Source organism: Somniosus microcephalus, chromosome 7 (assembly GCF_052327205.1).
Source record: "Somniosus microcephalus isolate GS21.2 chromosome 7, FLI_Smic_1.0, whole genome shotgun sequence".
Taxonomy (NCBI): domain Eukaryota; kingdom Metazoa; phylum Chordata; class Chondrichthyes; order Squaliformes; family Somniosidae; genus Somniosus; species Somniosus microcephalus.
Window position 1 is genome coordinate 179,820,436 of NC_140993.1, and position 26,902 is coordinate 179,847,337.

Consider the following 26,902-nt stretch of genomic DNA (forward strand, 5'->3'; position numbering starts at 1 on the left):
GCGGGTTGCCAATGACCATATGATAATCGCTCAATTAGAGTGATATTAACACACACTTTTGACTTTAACATCAGATCCACGGGTTTCCCAGGCTTCCCGGAATTCGCCAGTGAAAGCAAGGCGAGTACACAGTGGCAATTGAGGGGGCTGAATCAATCTCAGGGAAATATGCCAATAAATACTCAGTACTTTTCTTACCTGCTAGTGGGGAAGGGTTTGTTCACAGTACTTATGCTGAGAGTTTACGTTCTACACTTTGGAAGTTTGCTCTATCACATCAGGATGGATGCTGCCTTAGATTGGACCTCAGATGAGGACCAAGATGACCAGCAACAGCACTCACAGCAGCCTGCTGTCACAGATCTGTAGCTCCATAGGAGAGAGGGCAGCGGCAGAGAGGGCAGCAGCAAAGCGGGGAGCAGCAGAGAGGGGGGCAGCAGAGAGGTGCAGCTCACAGGAGGCAATACCCACAAAACAGGGTCTACAGGCAGAGGCTGAGTTTCCTTGACATATCTGAACACCAGTATCTCAGGAAGCTCAGGAGGTCATGTCAGGTGGTGGCAGACATCTGCAGCCTCCTAGAAGAAGACTTGCTGCCTGCTGGACCTGGCAGCCACACATTACCAGTGGCTGTGAAGGTCACCACTGCCCTCAACTTTTTTGCATCTGTATCTTTCCAGGGCTCTGCTGCAGACATATCCAGGATCTCCCAGTTGGCTGCATACAAATGCATAAGACTGGCGACAAATGCTTGTTTGTCAGGGCTGGCACCTATGTCAACTTTGCCACCAATGATGCCAGACAGAATGAGCGGGCGCTCAGCTTTGCGGCTCTGGCTGGCTTCCCACATCATCAACTGCACACACGTGGCAAACCGGGCACCCCCAGATCAACCAGGAGTATTCATCAACCGCAAGGGCTTCCACTCCACCATTGTGCAACCACAAAGAGATGTTTATGCAGGTGTATGCAAGATTCCCGGGCAGCTGCCATGATGCTTTCTTCCTGCAGCAGTCCAAGCTCCCTGATCTCTTCGGACTTGGAAGGAGACTTAAGGGGTGACTGCTAGGCGACAAGGGATACCTACTGCAAACTTGCCACATGAAACCTGTCAGAAACCCCACCATTGACACCCAACAGCGCTACAATGAATACAATGAATGCCATATCACCACCAGATGTGTGATTGAACAGACTTCTGGTATGATGAAGATGTGCTTCAGGTACCTCGACAGATCTGGAGGTGCCTTTCAGTATGCACCAGCCATGGTCTCCAGAATGGTTATGGTTTGCTGTGCTCTGCACAACATTGCGCAACAGCAAGGCTTGGAACTGCGGGAGGAACAAGGCGAAGAGCTCAGATCATCCTCGGACGATTCAGAAAGGGGGGAGGAAGAAGAGAAAAGGGTGGGTGATGAGGGGAATGCACCTCCAGCTGCTCACATTGCTGCCCAGAATGCCAGGGATGCCCTTATTAATGCAAGATTCACTCAGGTTGCACCAGTGGACCAATGTCACAAGGAAATGCAAATACCACTCTTCTTGTTACCCCATCTCCGCACCCACCAATGCCACTGACACAAAGCAGTCCTGCAAGTAAGCAACCACCCCTTGCACATCCACCCATTGGTCCCCGTCAATTCATGTCCTCACATTCATCATCGAACTTAGAAAACCACTTACCACCCAGCAACCAAGAATGGACAAGATGGGAAAGTGGTGAAAAAAATAACATTTATGTGATGTAAGTAAAGAACAGAAGCTTATCAAAACATTTTCTCAGAGACCCATGTGCATACCCTAGTGCAACTACAAAGCCAAACTCTTCCTTTTTCTGTTGCTCCTATGTGGTAGAGGTAGAGGCAGGCTGCTCAGATCCCTGCCCTGACTACTGTGATTCTTTTGGCCGACGTCCTGAGGTGTTGGAGCCCATGAGGGCCCTGCCAAAGACTGCTCCACCTACAACTGTTCAGGGACAGACTCGGCCATCGGGAGATGAGGTAGCATGTCGGGCTACTGACTGAGGGGGGCGGAGCAATGGGTGGAAGTGCTTTGAGTGGAGTCCCCACTTCAATGTCCCCTTTTGCCATCATCCCTCTCATGGTCCAGCTGCACTTCACTGTGACCACTGTGCTGAAGAGCACTTTGGTGCACATCAGGGCGGCTCAGTAAGGCCAAGGCTAAGGTATTTGTTAACCTATTTAAGGTGGCAGACATGTTGGCATCCAGAGTCTGCACGGTGGTGTTGAAGGCGTGCATGGACCCATGTGATTGGAGTGTTTTGACGGTCCATGGCGCTGGCCACACTATCCATGGATGAAGGCAGCATCATCTGTTCAAAATCATGAGGAATTTAGACAGAGTAGATAGAGAGAAACTGTTCCCATTGGCGGAAGGGTCAAGAACCAGAGGATACAGATTTAAGGTGATTGGCAGAAGAACCAAAGGCGACATGAGGAAAAACTTTTTTATGCAGCGAGTGGTTAGGAACTGGAATGCACTGCCTGAAAGGGTGGTGGAGGCAGATTCAATTGTGGCTTTCAAAAGGAAATTGAATACGTACCTGAAGGAAAAACATTTGCAGGGGTACAGGGAAAGGGCGGGGTGTGGGACTAGCTGAAGTGCTCTTGCAGAGAGCCGGTACAGGCTCGATGGGCTGAATGGCCTTCTTCTGTGCTGTAACCATTCTATGATTCTATGATCTCAGGGGCCTGCGATATCAGCCCTTCATTCTTGAGGCGGACTCCTCCAATATCACTGTAATTGTGTTGAGTGTGCTTTGAAGGCCTGTCAGTGCGTCGCACATTGTCTGCTGCTGCTCAATGATTCTCCTCTTCATCGATGGCCCCCGAGGTACAGCATCCTTGTCCAACTGAGCAGAGCTTGGAGAGGGCTGTGCCCTTCGACGCAAACCCTCCACAGCTATCCCTGTCTCCACCATCTGCTCTTACTCACTTGTCAAACGTGAGTCACCAGGTGAAAACCCAACTATCTGCCTTACTGGGCCCACTGAAGTCTGAGTATCTGAGCTGCTGCATGGTCTGCATGAGTCCCATGACGGCGCGCCTTCAGAAGGACTCAGCAACTCTGAAGACCCATCGCCTGCCACGCCCACCAACTTCTGCTGCACGCATGAAGGCCCTGTGGGAGATAAAATACATGAATTAGTTATGGCAAGGTAAGAATGTTGCAAGTTATCATGATGAAAGTGATCATATTTCACTCGCTGTTGAAACCAAGTCAGCATAACTGAGTGCCGTATGACATGTGGGTGGCATTTATTTAATTGTGTCACCAGGTAGCTGGGAGCTTCCCATCTCCCCACCTCCGACAGCCAGGGGTGCCATAACCCCACTGATCTCCTGTGCCTCCCCCTCTGCAGTTGTCAGCTGTATGATCCTCTTCAGTTCTAAGAACATGAGAACATAAGAAATAGGAGCAGGAGTAGGCCATACGGCCTCTCGAGCCTGCCCTGCCATTCAATAATATCATGGCTGATCTTCGACCTCAACTCCACTTTCCCGCCCGATCCCCAAATCCTTTGATTTCCCTAGAGTTCAAAAATCTATCTTTCTCAGCTTTGAATATACTCAATGACTCAGCATCCACTTTGAGGTAAAGAATGCCAAACATTCACAATCCTCTGAGTGAAGAAATTCCTCCTCATCTCAGTCTTAAAATGCCAACCCCTTATCCTGAGACTATGCCCCGTAGTTCTAGACTCTCCAGCCAGGGGAAACAACCTCTCAGCATCTACCCTGTCAATCCCCCTCAGAATCTTATGTTTCAATTAGATTACCTCTCATTCTTCTAAACTCCAGAGAGTATAGGCACAATCTACTCAATCTCTCCTCATAGGACAATCCTCTAGGAGAAGGAGCCAGAGGACTGAAGACCCTTAGTGTTAGGGGGTTACGGGGATAGGGTGGGATATGTGTTGGTGTAGGGGTTACGGGGATCGGGTGGGATATGTGTCGGTGCAGGCTCGATGGGCCGAAATGGCCTTTATCTGTACTGTGAGGTTTCTGTGATTTCTGTGATTTCTGTGTGCTCATGGCAGATCCACCTCAGTCAGGTGGTCAGGGTGATTGAATGCTTCAACAAATGCTACATACCACCATCAGTACCACAAGCTTCACACACTGCCCAAAGCACCACACCCACAAACAATCTCTACCTACCAACACTCACACCCACATTTCACGCCTTACACACAATGACAGCTATTCAACTATGGCAGGCACAATTGTCATTAGTTAATAGAATGAATGTGATATGTTTATGCATAAATTTATTAATGGCATGTACAATATTTTGTGGTCACTCTCATTTCACCTTTGTGCCCAGGAGGACGCTGTGATATGGCATGACACAGTGATGGTATGATGGACATGTAGTGAGCAAAAGGGATCTGGGGTTTAAGTCATCCTGCTGTGAGGCTGGAGGTCTGTTTGGAGGAGGTGGCAGAATTCTGTGACCACCACCTTGGTGATGCAGAGCCATCTAATACACTGCTCCTTGCTTAATTGAAGGTAGGAGAGGTGCAGTCGGAATACCCTCGGAGGGTAAGGCCTCCTGGTGAGAGCCCTGATGTCCCTCCTCATCCCTCTGCACACATGTTCCCGAATTTCTGGCTGCCTACGCTCCCTCCACCATAGATCCTAGAGGCCGAGGTGGCACCAGTACAGCCCCCATTAATGTTGCCAAGTGTAGCAGTTTGAATCTTTGAACAATAAATGTAGGCACTTTGCACTTGCCAGAACACTGCTGATAAAAAAGCTTGAAATTACTCATACAAAGTGATCCACTAGCTGAAACTGACAAGAAATCACGGAAACTAACCTGCCCTGACAGCTGCGAGTGATTAATGCGAATGCCTTTAAATAACGTCCCTGGAGCTGGCGTCCTGCAGCTGTGTGCCTCCTCTCCCTGTCGCTGTCTGGTCGAGGCGCTAAGGTAGGTGGCAAAAATCAATTTTGCAGATTGGGCGCCCACTGACGTCATGATCTGCCTGGTGTTGAAGTCCCCGGCGGTAGCTCGTACAAGCGGCGCAACGGGGGGGGGGGACTGGGTATGCCGTATGTCGTTGGATTCGCCTCGCCCCTGCGTTACTGCATCAGCGCCCTCCCGCTGGCGCTAATGGGAGGTGCTAACCAACTGAATTTTTCCCTTATCGGGTCCTCCTCACAGCTTACTTTCCCACCTAGCTTTGTATTGTCAGCAAACTTGGATACATTACACTCGGTTCCTTCATAGAAGTCATTAATATAGATTGTAAATAGCTGAGGCCCAAGCACTGATCCTTGAGGCACACCACTAGTTACTGCTTGGCAACCTGAAAATGACCCATTTATTCCTACACTCTGTTTTCTGTCCGTTAACCAATCCTCTATCCATGCTAATATATTACCCCCAACCCCATGAACCCTTATCTTGCGTAGCAACCTTTTATGTGGCTCCATCTCTCCCTCTCCCTGGTGTTTTGTGCTCTCTTCTTCTGCAAGGAGGGAAAGAGACATATGAGTGGGTGTAATGGTGTGTGATCATCCGATGGATGGAGTGTATTTGGTGATGGTGACTATGAGGGAGAGGTATGACATTGCATAAGGATGAGGGTGAGTGGGCATAGTGGCTGGATAAATGGGGACATGAGGAAGTGAATACAAAGAGAAGGATTGGTGCATCTGCAAGCTAAGTGGCTATGAGGAGTGACATGATGGAGTAGGCTTGAGAAGGCAGAGTGACAGGGTGGGGTGATGCGCACAGCAAGATGTAGGTTAATGTGGCCTTACCTTTCCTGCCCTGCTTAGGTCATTAAACCGCTTTCCTCATTGAATCCAGGAGCGCAGCACCACGCTCCTGTTGCTGACCTCCTCCGCATCCTCCAACCACGCCTTCTTTGTCTCAGCATGAGGCTTCTTCCTCCCATTGCTAGGGAAGAGTATCTCTCTCCAGCTCTTGACAGCCCCCAGCAGCACATTCAGAGAGGCGTACGTGAGGTGCACCGCCTTTGCCCATCTCGACTCCATTGCAACACTTCCAGTTCTCTGACAGCCAATTCCAACTCCTTCAACTTGCATGTTTGGATTGACCCTTTATACACTGGAGTTCAGATTGCATCATGCGGGTCCACATAATGCGCGCTGCCGCTGATTAGATGGGAATCCCGGAAGGAAAATGATAATGAGATGGCTGAGTTAAAAAGCCACTGACAGACGGGTTTAAAATATTTCCAGGTTTCCCATATGCTATAGTAAATTTGTATCAATCTCATTTTAAATAGAGAAGGGGTAATTTTCAAATCGTCACCCGGTTAACAAATTAGCATTGTCAATCGGCCATCCATTATAGAAACCACCCAATTTTCATTTGATTTCCCAACCCGCAACGCTAGTTTTAAGTTCCAGCGGCAAGTTGAAAATTACCCCTAGAATGCCAAAATACCACAATAAACTAAAGGCAAACTCAAGAAAAAAATCTTCGGGGAATGTTTCATTGCAGAAACTTCAAAGTTTTTCTAAATTACTTAGTAAAAAGAACATCTAGGGAGGCAGTCTGATAGCTGAGCCTGACGGAAGTTTCCACCAATAGTTCCCTATGAACCAAGCTTCCTAAATGCCCTACTAAGATTGGAAACAGCAGAAGCTGGGCACTGCTCCACACAAAGAGAGAAAGCAAAACTCTGGCACAAGTCCGAATAGCTCGAATTGGAGAACATTACTTATCAGCGCTCCCAAAGTTAATGTACACAGTATGTATAGGATGTCCTAAAAGGGGGAGCATACAAATAACCTGACCTTTTATATTAATTTTATTTTTCAATCAAAATAGAGGCAATTATCTATGTAAAACTCTTATTAAATCAGCTATTAGGAAGATAAATTTTCACAGCAACAAGTTTGTAAGCAAAGTGTCTCTGGGAAAATGGATGCTTGATGTCCGACTGAGTTTCTAACAGACGTTTGCAAGTATTCATTTTTTTTCTTCTATGCCAATAGACCTGTGATGCACTGATCATTGCCTTAGTTTTTCAAAAAGAAAGCAAGGCCTACCTGCGGGAAGCCGAGCTCCGCTTGCTCCCTGTGCTGGACATAAGACCTTCAGGTGCTGAGATGCTGCCTGTGCTGCTGGAAGAACTAAAGTCAGCTTCACTGCCTGTATATAAGAACAAAAAGGCATTTAAAAAAAATTCACAGGTCAGGTGAAAGCACAAACACTGTCCCCCACTATCACAAATGACATAGTTGAGCTTCCCGCATTTGGGGAAATTGCAGGTGTCAGCAGTGCCATGGGTTAGCCTCAACCTGGGAGAACGTCCATACACACACATATGTGAAGTTAAACATAGTGCTTCAGGGCAATTCCAATTGTATTCTATAGTAAAACAAAACTAAAATGACATTTACAAATTTGGTCTGAAATGAAAATAAATCAGCTTATCTTTTAGACAACAATTAAACTGAAACAAATTAAATTATACACACAGCCTCTATAATGTACAGCTATACTATCAGATTACAGATATAGTCTGTGACTGAACTAAACTGGCTACGACTTTCCAAATCATCCAGCAAAAGCTGCTTTGACTTAATCTGCCAATAGCAGATTGTCATCAAGATGACAGTGAGACACAATCAAATCTACTTAGTGGAGATCAAGTCTAATTACATAAATAGATCACATTCAAGTACACCCTTTACTCTGAGTGATTGTATGCACTGGTGCAGCACATCCTCTGCTACAGCACTAACATTGCTGTCAGCCATTCGACATCCTCGCTCGCTGAACATCAGTCTTGATGAGGTTATTCTCCTGCAGCATTCTTAATCAGCTTCTTACAGCAGCAGAAATCAAGAAAACTGCACCAAATACAGCACAAGGAAACCTTCTTCTGTTTAGATTATGGGTTTTGATTGGACCAAGCCCAAAAAACAGAAAGCTGCATTTAAAAATTAAATTAGTAATTCATGTTGCAACATGGATGCTACAGCAAACCCAGCATCTATAAGAATCAACCTCCTGAATTTGGTTTACAGAACATGTCCAGACATGAAAAGTAGCCTCTAGGGGTTAGGCTTTATGCTGGAATTAAATATGAAGTGCCAGACTATATTTTTTCTAAGGGGAGGGGGCATTGGGAAGGGAGGTGGATGGGAATCACTTTCTCAGCATCACCCATTATGCCCAGCCAGCATTATAAATTAAAGCCAGTTTTATACTGGTGCTGTTTTAAGTTGGACGTTAGCAAACTGGTATTGTGAACCAATTGCTGGCATTTACACTCTCTTATCCTGGTGGCAGATTCATAAACCCACAAAAATACTCTGTCTATAAATTTGTCCCCGGGATAAAGGAGCCAGATTTAATAACGTAAGTGTCAGATGTCGGTTTATGGATACAGTCACCTAGAATCCGAAAAAAGGACCAACATAAAAGCAGCTTACATATAGCAAAAAGAGCACTGGCAGCAATGGTGGAAGCCAATAAAAAACGCACACTAAAACAATTCTACAATGAAAAGTAATTGCAGATGGCAAGACTAAAGGCAGCTTATTTTGAAGTCCCATTCCAACAACCAAATAAGAAACAGCTGCGTAGTGAAATCTTCTGCAAAAAAAACAGGAATAAAGTATCTAACCCAGGGCCAAATGAACTTATATGTAATAATACAATACCATCTCCTAACTTCAAACAAAGCAATTCACACTATCCTAGTGAAAACTTGACTTAGCTCCAAATTTATACTCAGCTGTCATTTGGATTTATATCTGATGAACAACCAATCTAAACAGATTAAAAACAATCTGCAATCTCAGTTCACTGAGCTCAGTTTGGGCGGGTTGAATATTACATCCTGGTACCAACAGCACCAATGACAATGATTTGCCTTGTTAGTACATCACAGAACAGATGTTACAATGTGTACCCTTGTTTTGTCTGTATCAGCATAATTCTACTCAGTAAATGAGGCACGGAATTAATATATTAAACTTCATGGAAAAGTTAGTGGTTGAGTTTTGAAATGATCAGATTCAACAAAGTATCTTTTGTTTGAATTATGATTCATATCTGAAGATTATACAATGGCATTGACAATGACTATGCAAAAGTTACTGAGCCACAACATCCTAACCTGACTGGAGGAGATGGTAATAGACAGCATCTGGTGAATTTTAAAATGGAGCAATCATGTAAAAACAAATATGCAAAGGATATTCCAGAAGCAGAATACCTTGCTAAATGCTTTTATTAATTGTATATTAGGTGGCATCACAATAGGATACAGGTGGAGGCAATCCCAATTAAAACAGTAAGATATCCGTCCAACTCAGCATTTAATTTCCTGCATTTAATGGGTTGAGTTCTGAGTGTCCACACTATTTTACTGAGAATTCCACAGGCAAAGTGGGGTGAGAAGCATTGCTGCTGTTGCTTCCCAGGACTATGGCCGTAATTTTCCAGGGGGTCAGCGGGCGGGAATGGTGGCAGGTCGGGTGGGAAATTTGATATTTTTGACAGCGAGTCGAGAACCCGCTATCAACTCACTCCCACGCGCCTTTCCTGATGTCGGGTCTGTCAACACTGAGCAGACCCGACTGGCAGCGGCAGCCGATCCAATTCAGATAATTAGTGGCTTGTTTAGAGCCACTTAAGAATGATTTTCATCTCGCCCATGGGGTCTACACTGGTTGTGGACCACGTTTGTCAAGCTGAGACAGGAGTTCAGTGACCATTGAATCAGCTGTTGAGTTGACAGCTTCAAGTGTAAAGTAAAAGCTCCCACCTTACAGAGATATCTTCCCTGAGCCACAAGCTCTTCCTCACTGCATTTCCACTACAGATTCAGCATGCTGCAAGTCTTTACACAAGTCTCCATCCAGTCTGACCTCATTACGTCTTTCACCATTGACAGATCACTTCTGTCATCTCTACTTCACCTGCCATCTATTCCATCAGCATGGGTGCCCTTTATACTCACTCATCTTGGTCCTCAGAATCGGACCACGATCAGCCCCAATACCAGCAGCACTAGACACACCAGCAGCACCAACAACAACACCATCCTTCTCTGCAATCAACTGATCCTGCACAGGACATCAGCACCCGAGCAAAATGCTGCCTGGTAGGCCAGGGATGGCCTCACCATGGCCAGATATACTTCACTTGATGCTGTACACCCTGACTGCCACATGATGTGCCAGGTTGGCACCACCCCACACCAACAACATAAAGCATCCCTACAATGACCATGCCATTCCTTTCACACTCATCACCATTGCGGGGGGTACCATTATGTCTCACCGTTCACTGCAACTCACTAAGCCACTTCCAAAGGTGCACACAAATCTGTCCAAGAACGCAAATGTTGAAAATAAATGTTTCAATGTTTGACACCACATTAACAGAAACTTTACATGAAAGTTGCATAAAACACCCAAGTGCCTACCCTCGTGTGTTGTTAGTTGGTATGATTGCACTAGGATGAGGGTGAGTGTGAGGGGTGGCTAGTGAGATGGGGATGTGATAATATAGATAGAGAGGGTTGGGCGGAGGTCCAAGGTAAGTTGGTGTGCGTAAGGATGTGCAGGAGTAGGGCAGGGAAGGCAGAGCGATGGGGATGTGATGGGTGGCACAGCAGGATGAGGTTGAGTGTGGCTTTGCAGTAATGTTTCGTGATCTACTGAGATCATTGAAATGTTTGCCGCACTGCAGCCTGGTCCTCCTGACCACATCCCATCTTTTGCCCTACTCTGCAATGTGCAACCAGGCTGTGATGATTTCCTGGGGAGGTCTCTTCCGCCCATAGGAAGGGAAGAGGACCAACCTGAGTGTTGTGACTCCCTCCATAAGCATATGGGAGAGCCCGGATGCAGCCCTGTGCCTTTGTGCAGTCATTGTCCGTGTTTACAGCACCTCAATGCTGTAGAAACTGACAGCACAAACATGGTCCCTTTAAGGAAACCGGCTGATGATGCGTCATCAAATGACGTCACCTGACCCGCTTCCTCTAATTGGCCGGGAAATGCGCTGGGCGGGCTTAACAAGCCCAATCAGGGGAAATTAATTACATAGAGTGGGATGGAGCCAGCAGTGGGGTCAGGACCCGCGACCGACATCACCCACCACGGACCCGCCGAGGTGAGCAAAATCCTGATAGAATTTGAGACTTACAGCATACATTGTGTTTCTGGTATAAACATGGAGTTCTGCTTTAAGCATTAACAACTCAAGGTTCTTCCAATAGTTCAATGGGCATTTATATTAAGTATATAGCAGAACCATAAAGGCCATAGAATTACAGAGAATTATTTAGTACATTGCATTACAGCCCATGTTGGGGTATATCCTCCATATGATGTGTAGTCTCACTTCCATGGGCCTAACCTGTTCTCATATCCCTTTTTCCTTCAACCACTTTCCTAACCTATTCTTAAATAATGAGATGGGATTTGATATTATCCCTTACTAGGGTTTGGGTGGGTTGAGGGACTGGACAAGTGCAAAATGCACTAGATGGCCTAAGTCTCAGATCCAGAGTCTTTTAATTCTCAGGCCTCATTTAAGTGCTGCCAGTCTACTTCCTGCCCAGAAAGAGGGTGCAGAGTGGCTGTCGGCAGGGAATGATCGGTCCTTGGCTGTCCGGTGGCTTGCAGTTTTGTAGCAGGGTGGAGGTTTCGGAAGGGTCTCACATAGGGTCAATCCAGCTGGTTTGCATAGCTTTAGACTTTACTGAGTCCAGGAGAAAAAAGCAACATTCTCTTCTGCAGCCTGTCAAAGGCAAACAGAATTCCTTATTAGTACGATAGCAAAATACTGCAGCTGCTGGAAATCCGAAATAACAACAGAAAATGCTGGAAAAACTCAGCAGGCCAGGCAACATCCGTGGAGAGAAATTAAAAGTCGACGTTTCGGGTGAACCCTTTTTCAAAACTGGAAAGGAAATAAAATAGATCGAAGGCAGGGCTGCGATAGAACAAAAGAGAAGTAAAGAGACATTAAGAGGTATACAAAACCAGACGAGATAGTAATAGGACAGTGGAGACAAAGACGGCTCAGATTAGGTGTGAAGTGTACTGGCAGGATGAGAAACAGCTGCCATGTGGGAGAGAGAAAAAAAAGAAAAGTGGGGGGGAAGGGAAGACCCAAAGCAAAGGGGTGGAAAAAAAAATATATAAGTAAAAATGTACTAGGGGCCGAGGTTATGATCTGAAATTGTTGAACTCGATATTGAGTCTGGAAGGCTGCAAAGTGCCTAATCGGAAGATGAGGTGCTGTTCCTCGAGTTTACGTTGAGCTTCCGTGGAACAATGCAAGAGGCCAAGGACGGTGAGGTCAGAGTGGGAATGGGGCGGTGAATTAAAATGACAGGTGACCGGAAGCTCGGGGTCACCCTTACGGACTGAACGGAGGTGTTCCGCAAAACGGTCACCCAATCTGCGTTTGGTCTCCCCAATGTAGAGGAGACCGCATCGTGAGCAGCGAATACAGTATACTAGATTGCAAGAAGTACAAGTAAATCGCTGTTTCACCTGGAAGGGGTGTTTGGGGCCCTGGACAGTGGGAAGGGGGGAGGTATAGGGGCAGGTGTTACATCTCCTGCGCTTGCACGGGAAGGTGCCAGGCGAAGGGGAAGGGCGGTTGGGGGTGATAGAGGAGTGGACTAGGGTGTCTCGGAGGGAGCGGTCCCTACGGAATGCTGAAAGAGGAGGGGAGGGGAAGATGCGTTTGGTGGTGGGATCACTTTGGAGGTAGCGGAAATGGCGGAGGATGATCCGCTGAATGTGGAGGCTGGTGGGGTGAAAGGTGAGGACAAGGGGAACGCTATCGTGGTTCCGGGAGGGAGGGGCAGGGGTGAGGGCAGAAGTGCGGGAGATGGAACAGACACGGTAGAGGGGAATCCTCGGTTGCGGAAAAAGGAAGACACGTCGGAAGCACTGGTGTGGAAGGTGGCATCGTCGGAGCAGATGCGGCGGAGATGGGAGAAACTGGGAGAATGGAATAGAGTCCTTACAGGAGGTGGGGTGGGAGGAAGTGTAGTCCAGGTAGCTGTGGGAGTCAGTGGGCTTGTAGTGAATATTGGTTGATAACCTATCCCCAGAGATGGAGACGGAGTAGTCGAGGAAGGGAAGGGAAGAGTCAGAGATGGACCATGTGAAGGTGAGGGAAGGGTGGAAATTGGAGGCAAAGTGAATGAAATTGTCTAGTTCGGGGCGAGAGCAGGAAACGGCACCGATACAGTCATCAATGTATCAGAAAAAGAGGTGAGGGAGGGGACCTGAGTAGGACTGGAACAAAGGGTGTTCCACATATCCCATGAAAAGGCAGGCATAGCTAGGACCCATGCGGGTACCCATAGCAACACCTTTGATTTGGAGGAAATGAGTGGAGCTAAAGGAGAAGTTGTTCAATGTGAGAACAAGTTCAGCCAGGTGGAGGAGGGTGGTGGTGGATGGGGACTGGTCGGGCCTCTGTTCAAGGAAGAAGCGGAGCGCCCTCAGGCCATCCTGGTGGGGGATGGAGGAGTAGAGGGATTGTACATCCATGGTGAAAAGGAGGCGGTTGGGGCCAGGAAACTGGAAACTGTTAAAGTGGCGGAGGGCGTCCGAAGAGTCGCGGATGAAGGTGGGAAGAGACTGGACAAGAGGAGAAAAGACCGTTCTTGGCCTCTTGCATTGTTCTACGGAAGCTCAACGTAAACTCGAGGAACAGCACCTCATCTTCTGATAAGGCACTTTGCAGCCTTCTGGACTCAATATCGAGTTCAACAATTTCAGATCATAACCTTGGCCCCTATTACATTTTTACTTATATATTTTTTTTCCACCCCTTTGTTTTGGGTCTTCCCTTCCCCCCCCCACCCTTTCCTTTTTTTTCTCTCTCCCACATGGCAGCTGTTTCTCATCCTGACTTGGAAATATATCGCCGTTCCTTCCTCGTCACTGTTTAAAAGTCCTGGAACTCCCTACCTAATAGCACTGTGGGAGTACCTTCACCAGACGGAATGCAGCGGTTCAAGAAGGCGGCTCACCACCACCTTCTCAAGAGCGATTAGGAACAGGCAATAAATGCTGGCCTTGCCAGTGACACCCACATCCCATGAACGAATGAAAAAAAAAGTTCTGGGCACCACACCTTAGGAAAGATAAATTGGCCTTGAAAGGAGTGCAGCCTAGATTTACTTGAATGATACCTGGACTCCAAGAGCTGAATTTTAATGGGGAAGGCGGGTTATGAGCGAGGGAGCTCCGATGCAGTCGGGAAATCTGGAAGAACGGGGGGGGCCCCGTAAAGAGGATCAGGGCCCGTGTTTGGCTGTGGGAGCGGAGTGGGGGTGGCATCGGAAAGAGGATTGGGGGTGAGCCGGAGAAGCAGTGTTGGGGGGAGGGAGGGGGCGTCGTAAAGACAATCGAGTGTCGGGGTTCCGCTGGAGGAGTGGGCTGGGCATCGGAAAGAGGATCAGGGGCCAGGGGGGCGGCTGGAGGAGCAGTGTGGGGGGGGAGGGCAGGGGGGCGTCGGAAGAAGATTGGGGGCTGGGAGCAAAACAGGGCGTGGGGGTGGAGAGGTCTGAAGTGATCATGGGTCGGGAGCAGCATGGGAGAGGCTGGAGGCGCTGGGTGGGGGAGGCCTCGTGGGGGGATCGGAGGTCTGGGGGGAAGGGAAGGCCTCGTGTGGGTATCGGAGACTTGGGGAGGCGGGATTAGAGGCCGCGGACATCAGAGGCCTCATGGGGGTGGGGTCTCCGATCACGGGGCAGGGGGAGGGGGGTGTTAGGTCGGGACCCTGGACCCTGGAGGTAAGTGTAAAAGTACTTACCTCCTGGATCCAGCAGTCCTTGCCTTGCATTAGCTGGTGGATTTCATGAGACATGCTAAACCCGACCAGCTAAAGTTAAATTCAAAATGGAAGTTAAATCAGAGGTTTCCAGCCTCATTATAATATTTAAATAGATGGCCCACCTCCTGGCAGCGGAATGGCTGCCCAACCCCGCCCCACCTCCATTAAAACCGGAAGTGGGCGGGTTCCGGTCGGGATTCAGATTTTTAATACTTTAACTTCCTACCCAACCCCAACCCACCCATTTTTTTAGGTTAAAATCCACTCCCCCCCCACCCCCGCAAGGCTTACATCACAAGAAGAGATTACACAAACTAAGAATTAGACCATTAAGGGGTGAATTGATTAAAATGTTCAAGATATTAAGGGGAACTGATAGGGTAGATAGAGAGAAACTATCTCCGCTGGTTGAGGAATCTAGGACTAGGGACATAGTGTAAAAATGGCCTACTCCTGCTCCTATGTTCCCATGGATGCCTTCAGGATAATGGACATTTACTTGTATTATTCTGCACTGAGGTCAGACACCTGGGGCAGGATTTTCATTCAGGAGTCGGGTTGGAGGCGGGACTACAACTTTCGGGGTTGTAGTCCCGCCTCCATCGAGATGCGGCCAATCCACGCGATTTTAACTTGATTGACCTTGTTGAGCCCGCCCAGCGGGCTCAGCAGGCCAATTAGGGTCACCCAGCAACAGGTGACATCACAGACTGAAATTTCATCTGTCAAGAGCTTTTGACAGATGAAATATCAGCATTTCACAGCTGTTTGAAGCTGTCAAACACTGACAGTCTTACTTCTAACATGAGTCCTTCTCCACAGACTCAGTTAGAAATCTCTCCTGCACAGAAAGCTGCAGGCTGTCACTTTTGACAGTTCACAGTCATTCTGCTTTCTGTGCCGGTGAGATGAGGGACTCCCGAAACCTAAAGGAAGGAAGGCTGAAAAGGTAAGAAAAGGTATGTAAAACTTATTTAATCACTTTAGACACACCAAACACATTTACTTTTGCACTCATGCACCCATCACTCACCTGAACACCGACATCTCGACCCCTCCAAGTCCTTCAACCTGACAGCCTGCCTCCTCTAACTTGGCATGGCTTGGAGCCATCGGGAATCCCACACTTCAACCTTAAAAATAGAGATTAGGCTAAAAACTGCCTGTTAACTACCTGTTAACAGGCAGTTAATTGGCACTAATCCCTTCCCGCCTCAGGTAGGCAGGTCCCAGTGCGGGGCGGGTACCTGCCTCCTTTGAAACTGGCATGGAGGCAGGTTTGGGTGCGGGATGGGGTCAGGGCCCCTGATTTCGGGATTTTAATCCCCCGCACACCTCCAATCCCGACTCCACGGCCCAATGAAAATCCTGCCCTTAGCACTAATCAAATGGAAGCCTTTTCTGGTGAAGCAGGCAATGGATGGAAGGAGCCTCAATGCCACATGGATGTAATCTATTGAGGCTTGTGCTCTACCATCCAGTGCAAGTTCTGTGCCCTCCTTTCCACGGGAAACGTGAAAGTGTTGTCCCTGGCAAACACTGCATCTGTCACTTGCTTGACGCATCTATGGACAACAGACTGGTTGATCTGGAAGACGTGTCCTGCGGTGGTTTAGAAAGTTCTGATGGTACATAGGCTTAATGCTTTCGTAACCTTCACTGCTATGGGAAGCAAAGCAGGTCCACCTGGAACGGATGGCAATGCTCAGCAACAGCTTTGCTTGTGAAGTGGAGGTGGGAAGACAGGTCTTCTGACATATCTAGGAATGTCTAGGTCTGTAAATGTGGGCCTTCAAATAATGATAGATATGAACATATTGCCTCAGGTATCACCACTGTAAAAAAAGTTTTTTCTAAAAGTCTGACTATTCAAAAATGGCATGCTCCATAGCAACAAAAACTAATGCACTAAGCAAAATACAACTAAATATTAATGTGTACTGGAAAAATAATTGCAGCAACTTTCTAAAGTCAATCCAGGCTTTAATAAACCAACTTCTGCAGGCCAGTTGGTGAGATAATATGGTTGGTGGAGCTCGTTAGAAGAATGCGAAGTTTGGAATGGGACCCGTTTTACATAATTTATGTATTAAAATGAGCCTTACACTGACCAACAGCAGAGTCTCCACTCATTGGGCCATTTTTGTCACCGTTAGATGCAGCGGACTGCGCATCTCAGGTGCATACCCAATTTCAGGAATTACACACGTCCTTAGTGAGCATCCTCTTCACCAATGCAAAACGGACAGGCTGCATAGGAATAAAGAAGTGTACAGGCCTTGTACTGTATTTTTGACCTGGGTGGGGGAGCTAAAAGACGAAGCCTAATATCGGTGAATTACTAGGAATTATTCAATGTCATCTGGTTTCTTGAACTCTCATGATCCCTAAATCAATGTTTAAATAAATAATTCAGTGACAGTGCCATTGTTCCATCTGACCTTTGGTGGACCAGATGATGTGTTAGAGCAATTCATTTCTTATGATTAATCTACATCACATTTTTATTGAGAAGATTTAGGAGTAATCTTCACAACCATCAGCTTAGATATACTACACAGCCCACATTAAAGCTGATGTAGATAAACAGCTGCATATAGAGTTATATATTATTTGTACAGAAGAGACTGCACTGGGTATAGATGCTAATAACACAGCTACTGATCCAATGTGAATTTGGACTTCTAAAGAACCAAAAAAAAACAGTCTTGCTCATCCATGTCTTTGTTACCTTTAGACTTGACTATTTCAATGCACTCTTGGCTGGCCACCCATCTTCCATAAATTTAAGGTCATCCAAAACTCGGCTGCCCGGGTCCCAACTCACACCAAGTCCTGTTCACCCATCACCCCTGTGCTCGCTGACCTACATTGGCTGCTGGTTAAGCAACGCCTTGATGTTAAAATTCTCATCCTTGTTTTCAAATCCCTCCGTGGCCTCGTCCCTCCCTATTTCTGTAATCTCCTCCAGCCCTACTACCCTCCAAGATCTCTGTGCTCCTCCAATTCTGGCCTCTTGAGCATCCCCAATTTTAATCGCTCCACCATTGGTGGCCGTGCCTTCAGCTGCCAAGGCCGTAAGCTCTGGAATTCCCTCCCTAAACCTCTCCGCCTCACTATCTCTCTTTCTTCCTTTAAGACGCTTTTTGACATCTGCCCGAATATCTCCTTTGTGGCTTGGTGTCAAATGTTGTTTGATAACGATCCTGTGAAGCACCTTGGGATGTTTTACTATATTAAAGGCACTATATAAATACAAGTTGTTGTTGTTGTTGAAATCATTTACACTCCTTGTTAAGTCCGTGAATGTTTGAGACACGGACCAGCAGGAGTGAAAACAAACAAGTCTTTACTGGTGGAAGTCAATAGTGAAAAACTAACAAACAGAGGCTCTCTAGCGCCTTTTATACAGGGGTGGTCACTGCCGGTACTGCAGTCTGAGACCAGTTATTCTCTTAAAGGTACATACACAACAATTCCTCCCCTTTTAGATAAACAGTACATAACATTCATTTAACAACTAAATGATAACGAATTACAATCACAATTACTGTTGCTAGATACATTGGTTAAGTTTAAGCAATTATAAGTTCAGTCTTTGAGGAGGCTTCCTGATTCTGTCTGGATAACGCCTCTTTGGGGTATCAGGTTCTTCGGGCAATGTTGCGTCGGGATCAATGTCTTTGTTTGGTTCATCTGCTTCCAATATTACCGGTTCTGCGGTAGTTGCAATTGGAATGTCAATTTCATTACCAGGTGTATCAGATCGTGGTGTGGACTTGACATTTTCCAGTGACTCTAGAATTTGGTCAGCATGGCGTCTTACAATGCTCTCCCCAACGTCCACGGTATACATGAGAGGTCCTTGTCGTGTACAAATCGTTCCTGGCTGCCATTTCTCAGTGCGGTAGTCCCGGGCCAAAACTGGTTGCCCTATCTTAAAACTCCTGGTCGGCCTTTCATTCATATTCTGAAACTGCCTGTTCTCCACATCTCTTCGGATGTTTGGCTTAACCAAATCCAAGCAGCATCGTAGTCTTCGATTGAAGAACATCATGGCTGGAGTTTGGTTGGTAACCGCATGTGTCGCATTCCGGTAGGCAAACAAGAAGTTGTCCACCTTGTGTTGTAGGGGTATATCTTCATTACACATTGCCTTGATAGCCTTCTTGAATGTTTGAACAAACCTCTCGGCCAATCCATTAGTGGCTGGATGATATGGGGCAGATGTGTAATCCTTAACGCCATTGTTCTTTACGAACCTCCGGAACTCTTCAGAAACAAACTGTGGTCCATTGTCAGAGCAAATCTGTTCAGGCAGCCCATTCCTGGCGAATATGGTTCGCAAAACTGTGATAGTCTTTTCCGTGGTGGTTGAGGACATTTTTATTACCTCTGGCCACTTTGAGTGTGCATCCACCGCAATTAAAAACATCGAGTCCATGAAGGGACCAGCAAAATCAATGTGCACCCATTGCCATGGAGATGAGGGCCACTCCCATGGATGCAGAGGAGCTTGTGGTGGGGCATTTTGGACCTTCTGGCATCCTGCACAGCTCTTGGTCATCTCTTCGATTTCTCTATCAATTCCTGGCCACCACACAAACGCTCTGGCTAAGTTCTTCATTTTTACCCCACCCAGATGACCCTCATGAAGCTCATTGAGTACTCTATCCGTCAACTTAGGTGGAATTACTACTCTGGATCCACACATCAATGTTCCTCTGCACACTGACAGCTGTTCTCCTCTCGGCGAGAATGCTGGCAGCAGTGGTTTGCCATGTGCTGGCCATCCCTTCACCGTTAAATCATAGACCCGTGATAGTGTCGGGTCATTCCGTGTTTCGTTTTCTATGTTTGCATTCGTCACAGGGAGACATTCGACTATGGTCGAGTGGAATAACTCCATTGGATCCACTGCAAGGTCTTCTTCTTCCACCGTCGGCAACGGTAGGCGTGACAATCCATCAGCATTTCCATGCTGTTTAGTTCCTTTGTACTCGATGTCATATTGGTGTGCCCCTAGGAAAAGGGACCATCTCTGCAGCCGTTGTGCCGTCATTATCGGTACGCCCTTCTGAGGGTTGAAAATGGAGACAAGAGGTTGATGATCGGTTAGTAGAGTAAATTTTTGACCGTGCAGGTAGTGATTGAACTTCTTCACCCCCCACACTAGGCTGAGGGCCTCTCTGTCAATCTGAGCGTAGTTACGCTTGGCAGAAGTTAACGAGCGTGACGCAAAAGCTATCGGCCTCGCTAACCCATCAAGGAACTTATGTGACAGTACCGCCCCAATGCCGTAGGGAGGGAGACGCATCACACGCCAGTCTGATCGGCAGTGCTGGGTTGTAGTGAGCCAATACTTCCCTTGAAGTGATTAAGTCCTTACTCTTCTGAAAAGCACGCTTACAATCATCGCTCCATTTCCATGCTACCCCCGTTCGTAGCAGGGCGTTCAGTGGGTGCAAAATTGTCGACAAATTCGGCAAAAACTTATGATAGTAATTCACCAATCTGAGGAATGACCTCAGTTGCGACACATTTTCAGGTGCTGGGGCCTTAACAACCGCTTCAATTTTGTCAGGGGACTTATGTAACCCCTCTTCATCAATCACGTGGCCACAATACGATATCTGTTTCTTAATCAATTCGCACTTGGGGCAGTTGGCTCGCAGCCCATGTTCCCGTAGTCTAGTGAGCACCTGTTCTAGGTTGTTAAGGTGTTCACTGTCATCTTCACCTGTTACAAGGATGTCGTCCAAGTAACACTGAGTCCCCGGAATCCCTTGCAGGACTTGTTCCATCGCTCTTTGCCATATCGCCGGAGCCGATGCTACTCCGAATACCAATCGATGATACTGGTAAAGACCTTTGTGAGTGTTTATCGTGAGATACTTCCTAGAGGACTCTTCAACCTCCATCTGCAAATATGCTTGTGCTAGGTCAATTTTTGTAAAACGCTTCCCTCCCAACAGTGAGGCGAAGATGTCTTCTATCCTTGAAAGAGGATATTGTACTGTGTGAAGGACAGGGTTCACCGTCACCTTGAAATCCCCACAGATGCGAATCTTCCTTGGCTCTCCGGACTTATTGCTTAACGTTTTCTTCATGACAGGAACGATGGGTGTCGCCCACTCGCTCCAGTCGACCTTAGACAACACGCCCGCCTTCTCCAGATTCTCCAGCTCTGCCTCGACGGCTGGGCGAATTGCATATGGTACCGGTCTTGCTTTGAAAAACTTGGGAACTGCATTCTCTTCTATTTTTATCGAGGCGGTTACGCCTTTAAGCGTGCCCAGTTCTTGTTGAAATACCTCTTTGGCGTTAGCTAAGATTGTTGACAATCGTCCAGGAGTGACGTCTTCATCTTTTTTACCGTCCACCGTCATTGCATGAATGGAATGCCAATCCAAGTTTATCTTCCTGATCCATTCCCGTCCCAATAACGGTGGTCCACCATTTGGCAGTATGTAGAGATACAATTTCCGTATTTTCTTGCCATTGTATTCGACAGGCACCCTTATTTTTCCTCTGGGGTATACTTTTTGCCTTGTATATGTCGTCAAGACGACGGATGTCTTTCTCAAGGGTATGTGTGAAAATAGCCGCTCGTAGTCTCGTCGATTCATGACGGTTAGCGCTGATCCTGTATCCAATTCCATTTTAACTTGGGACCCTGCTATCGTGAGGGTGACCCAAATGGTTCGGTGATCCTCTTTTGCGATTACATTGTGAAGTTTGAGACAGCTTAGTCTCCTGTTCTCGGATTCACTATCGCTCATCTGGTCTTTGGAACTACTGTCCGTCATCTTTTGTACTTTCTTTTATGGTTCCTTAGTAGCCTTTTTGTTGTCGCTGGTCTTCTTCCCAGACCTGCAAACTCGTGCAATGTGTCCAATCTTCCCGCATTGTCTGCATATTTTGTCTTTGGACCAGCAGTCCTTCTGGTCATGGTTAGTTCTGCCGCAGCGATAACATTTTGCAAATCCCCGTGTCATTTCGTGGGTGCCGTATTCCTGTGGTTTTTGTTGAATTTCTGCAGATCCCCTGGCCGCTGCTTCATACGATACTGCCACGCTGAAAGCCTTATCTAGCGTCAGCTCTTTTTCTGAGAGTAACTTCTTCTGTGTTCCTTCACTCAGGAGTCCACAGACAAATTTGTCCTGTAGGGTATCTGCCAGTCCTGCTCCGAACTGGCAGTGCTTTGATAGCTTGCGTAGTTCCGTAAGATACTCAGCATTGCTCTCATCTTTGTGCTGAGTTCTCCTGTGGAATTTAAATCTTTCTGCTATCAACAGCGGTGCAGGGTTTAAGTGTTCCTGTAGGACAGCAACAATTTCGTTAAAACTCTTCGCCTTCGGTTTGGCTGGAGTAATCAGGTCCCGCAGTAGGCCGTACGTTCTAGCGCCCATTAAGTTTAGCAATATCGATGCCTTTTTCCCCTCTGCTATTTTGTTTGCCTCGAAATATACCTCGACTCTTTCCACATACGTGGTCCAGTCCTCTAATGTATTATCAAAAGCAGTGATACAGCCAGTCTTCGGCATCTTGCAAATCTAAAATGGCGCCTCCCGTGCTTTGCCTTCTTCCCCGATTTAACAAAATGGCGCCTCCCGCGCTTTGCCTTCTTCCCTGCTGTTGTTAGCGCTGCTTTCCACGGTTTCTTGCGCGTTAAATATTGATTCTTTTTCTTTTATTATTTTCCCGTCGTGGAGCGGACCATCTGGGACACTTCCCTCCCTCTTCTTAGGTCCGAACGCTGCCCGGCTTCGAAGCACTGGCCGCGCCCTGTGTGCTCCACCCTCTCTCTCTCTCTTTGCTTCCCGACTCGCTGCCCGGCCCCGTTGAAAAGCCACCCGATCGAGCTTCAGCCCGCCGCAGCCCAGGAAGGATCAGAGCACTACCTGCCACCAGCCCGATTAGCTGGGAAACCACAGACCGAGGAACCCAGCCTGGCTCTGGAAAGTCTCTCCTGTAAGTTTTCAAACCGATGATCGACGGTCGACGCCCGTTTCTCGAGTTTCTTTGGACTCTATTTTTTTTTCTTTCTTCTGGCTCCGACCTTCAACAACGTCGTCTGAGGTGCTGCCGAGTTGCAGGTAAGTTCGTTTCTTACTCGTCGCCAGTGTTAAGTCCGTGAATGATTGAGACACAGACCAGCAGGAGTGAAAACAAACAAGTCTTTACTGGTGGAAGTCAATAGTGAAAAACTAACAAACAGAGGCTCTCTAGCGCCTTTTATACAGGGGTGGTCACTGCCGGTACTGCAGTCTGAGACCAGTTATTCTCTTAAAGGTACATACACAACACTCCTGTACCCAGTTTATAGAGGATTTGACACTGAGACATGTACTTGAAGTGAATGAATTATCCATTTTAACCCATGTGTACTCTATATACCTTATTTACTCATGGCATTTCAATGAGGAAGATCAGTGCTTAGTTACTAATGCAGCAAGCATAAGTGCAAATGCAATATATCCTCTGTAAATAAACTGATGCACTACTTATATTATTATAAACGCTATAAAGAAGTGCAAGCCATAAACCCACTTGAATTTAAATTATAACAGTGCAAGTGAGTGTGTTGTGATAGTCAACTAACCGACTCCCTACCTTGTTAACATTTGTTGTTCAGTCTCCTGACTTCAGAATCAGAATGTGTAGAGGACAGAAAGAGGAAAAACATGGGAAAGGAACCAAGTCCCCATCTAACCAAACAAATATACTCAGGGTAATTTTCACCCACACCGCTTGGGCGGTAAACTGGCCCGTTATAGAACCCACCTGATTTTGTTTTCTATTGCAATCAAAGGACATGAACATTGGGTGGGTTCCATAATGGGTGGACAATCCACTCTGCCAGTTTACTGCAGGTCTCATCTCTTGCACTTTGATAGCTTCAACTTCTATCTCTCCTTCCTAATTAGGGATGTCTATCTGCAGGCCTTTTTGCAGAGTATAATTGGGGAGCATACAGCAGACTTTGATTTATCCACCGTAATGTATTATCACATGGTTTGTCACATGGTTTAGTATGAGCATGCTCAGTTCACTCTGGTCTAGTAAACAAGCACATTGACGAGCAACTCATCCTGTATCTGTCCTTCATTTGTTCTACCCACATATATTACATTTTGGCGAGAAGAATGGGATCCCAAAGCCATTTTTAGGGATCATGGAAGGACACAGTGTTCAACCTTCGAGTGGACAAGTTTAAGGTACACAGGTAGCGTGCTGAGTCACTGTTCGATGGGATCAGGACAATCATGGCCACGCCTACGGGATTCATCGGAAGCCTCAGCATATATGACTGAGCTCGCGTATCATTCAGTTCTTACATTGAGTGGATGGAGATTTTTTTTAAGGCCAATAACATTATTGAGACCGAAGGTGCAGGTGAGAATGGTCACACTCAAAATAAAGTAATTCGTGAACAGAAGAAAGCAATTTTTCTAATGGAGATTGGGCCAGATGTTTATGGAACATTGACAAACCTACTTGTGCCAGGGAAAACGAAGGATGCTTCATTTGAAGACATTGTCGAGAGACTTAAGAACCATTCTAGTGGCAATGCAAAGCAGTGACAACAAAAGGGAGGAGTTCACAATATTGAAGTGAACACACCTGATGTTGAAGAACTGGGCATCTACTATATCTATGCCATTAGCAGCAACGTTAGCAGTCCTGATAAAGACTTCCATACAAACCTTTGATCAACGAGCAATATATGTGTACGATGGATATGTGTATCGACACGGTGGCGGACTGCTCCATCATAAGAAAGGACATATATGAGAATAAGTTTAATCAAATACCACTTACAAAGAGTACCATAGAGTTAAAAACCTACTCTGGAGAAATCCTAAAGACATGTGGACAAATGGAATGTACAGTTCAAAACAATGGCCAGTTAGTAAAGCTGCCTATTATTGTAGTGAGCTACAACAACAGGCCAACTCTCATGGGGAAAGACTGGTTGAGAAAGTTAAAACTAGACTGGAAAAACATCTTCAGTGTAGATTCTTCAAAGAAGCAACTTGACACAATGCTGAACAAGTACGAAAGCCTATTCACAGACAGTTATGAGGGCATCACTGAGTATGATGCGTGTTGTGTCTCCTTGTGTTCTTATACTATATATATTACAGACACTTTTAGTTCATTTTAGTTAGTGCTTTTTACTCAGCTGTATTTTTTCTTTTGTTATAGTGCTGCCGCATGGTGCGGAGTGATACAAGATGTCCGACGCTGCACTGTGCACTGCCCGTGCACAGTGTGCCACATAGCAATATAACTACACCATACCAAAGTAGTTCCATACCAAAGTAGTTCCATTTAACGATGTGATACTATAACAATGTAATAACGATGTGATACTATAACAATGTAACATCCCTCTTTCTCAAAAAACTAAAACATGAAATTTAACAATTTAAATTAACAAATATTATATCTAAACTATTATTATCAACTACAAAGAATCGTGAGTTTTTTTTTAATTTGCGATATCGCTCAGGTGGTTGGATGCTGTCCCTCCATCTTGTGGATTTAGTGGTGACCATTCCTCTCTGCGGTGTTTTGGTGTGTTCCGCTCTCGTTTTGTTGTTGCTGTCACCTTTGGAGTTGGAGTGTGCATGCTCGTGGTTGTTTGATTTGTAGCGCTTGTTTCTGGTGTTGTACTGCTTGTGGTAGCTGGTGTTGTCAATGTTGCTGATGTTGTCTGCTGCTTATCCAGTTCAGGTGAAGGTCTGATGTGGAGTCTGTTCCGTCTGTATTCGTTACCAGGTTCAGTCTCTGCGAAGTAGGATCTTGGAGTATCAGCTTTTCCAATGACCTTGGCTGGATTCCAGGTTTTCAACACCGGGTCTTGCACATGCACTGATTGTCCATTCAGCAATTCTGGTAGCATCTTTGCATGTTTATCGTAATGTTTGCTTCCTACGATTTGTGTTTCTGCCAGCTTTTGTCTGAAGTCCTCCTGGTCCTGGGGAGGATGTATTTTTGCTGGTAGTGTAGTCTTAAACTTCCTCCCATTCAGCAATTCCGCAGGTGATTTCATGTCTGAATTCAGTGGTGTTGATCTGAGTGATAGGAGGGCAAGGTCTTGGTCTTCCCCCATCTCACTACTTTTGATGAGAGTTCTCTTGACAGTCTGGATCTGTCTTTCGATGAACCCGTGTCCCCTTGGGAAATGTGGGGATGAGGTTACTATTTTGAACCCATACTTTTCTGCCAGAGCTCTGAATTCACTCGATGTAAACTGGATTCCATTGTCACAGATTACCTTTTCCAGGATTCCTTGTTCAGCAAACAAGCTCTTTGCAATCCTGGTGGTAGTTGTGGCTCTCAAGTCTTTCATCCTTCTCACAAAAGGAAACTTGGAATAATAATCTGCCACTATGAGATACCATTCTTGATTGCACATGAAGAGATCTGCCCCAACAGTGTGCCATGGTCTTGATGGTATTTCACTAGGTATCATCTCCTCTTTCTGTTGTGCATTTCTGTATTTCTGGCATATACCACATGCAGAGACCATCTGTTCGATATTTTTGTACATGCCTATCCAGTATACAGCTGATCTGGCTCTCAGTTTGCATTTCTCCATTCCCATGTGGCCTTCATGTATGAGATGGAGAAGTTGTGTCTGCATCGTCTTTGGCACGATGATCCTCGATCCAGCAAGGAGAATACCGACTTCTACTGCAATATCGTCTTTAATCGTCCAGTATTGACGAATTGTCGCCTGTACCTGCTGGATTCTCTCCGGCCACCCCTGTATTACTTGTTTTGTTTTGTGAGTAGTTGTAACTCCTCATCTTTGCTAGTCTCATCTCTGATTTGACTGAGCTTTGTAGGGGTATCATTCACTAGGTGGTGGATTTTTACTGTTAGGCCCTCCACCTCGTGTTTCTCATATGGTGACAATTGAGACAACGCATCTGCTAGCACCATTTCCTTTCCTGGCTTATATTTAAGCGTGAAGTCATAGCTTTGGATCCTTAGAAGTAGTCTTTGCAGTCTTGCAGGCGCTTTGCACAGATTCTTCTTATAGATCTGTTCT

General features: G+C 46.4%; 1 protein-coding gene across 5 annotated transcripts in view; it reads right to left on the minus strand.

The window, feature by feature from the left end:
- sybu (syntabulin (syntaxin-interacting)) overlaps positions 1-26,902 on the minus strand; it is a 109,450-nt gene that overhangs the window by 41,980 nt on the left and 40,568 nt on the right. For all 5 annotated transcript variants that reach the window (XM_085993285.1, XM_085993287.1, XM_085993284.1 and 2 more), the window contains one exon: positions 7,053-7,155. In XM_085993285.1, coding sequence (XP_085849411.1) covers positions 7,053-7,155 — 103 coding nt within the window. The remainder of the gene's footprint in view (positions 1-7,052; positions 7,156-26,902) is intronic.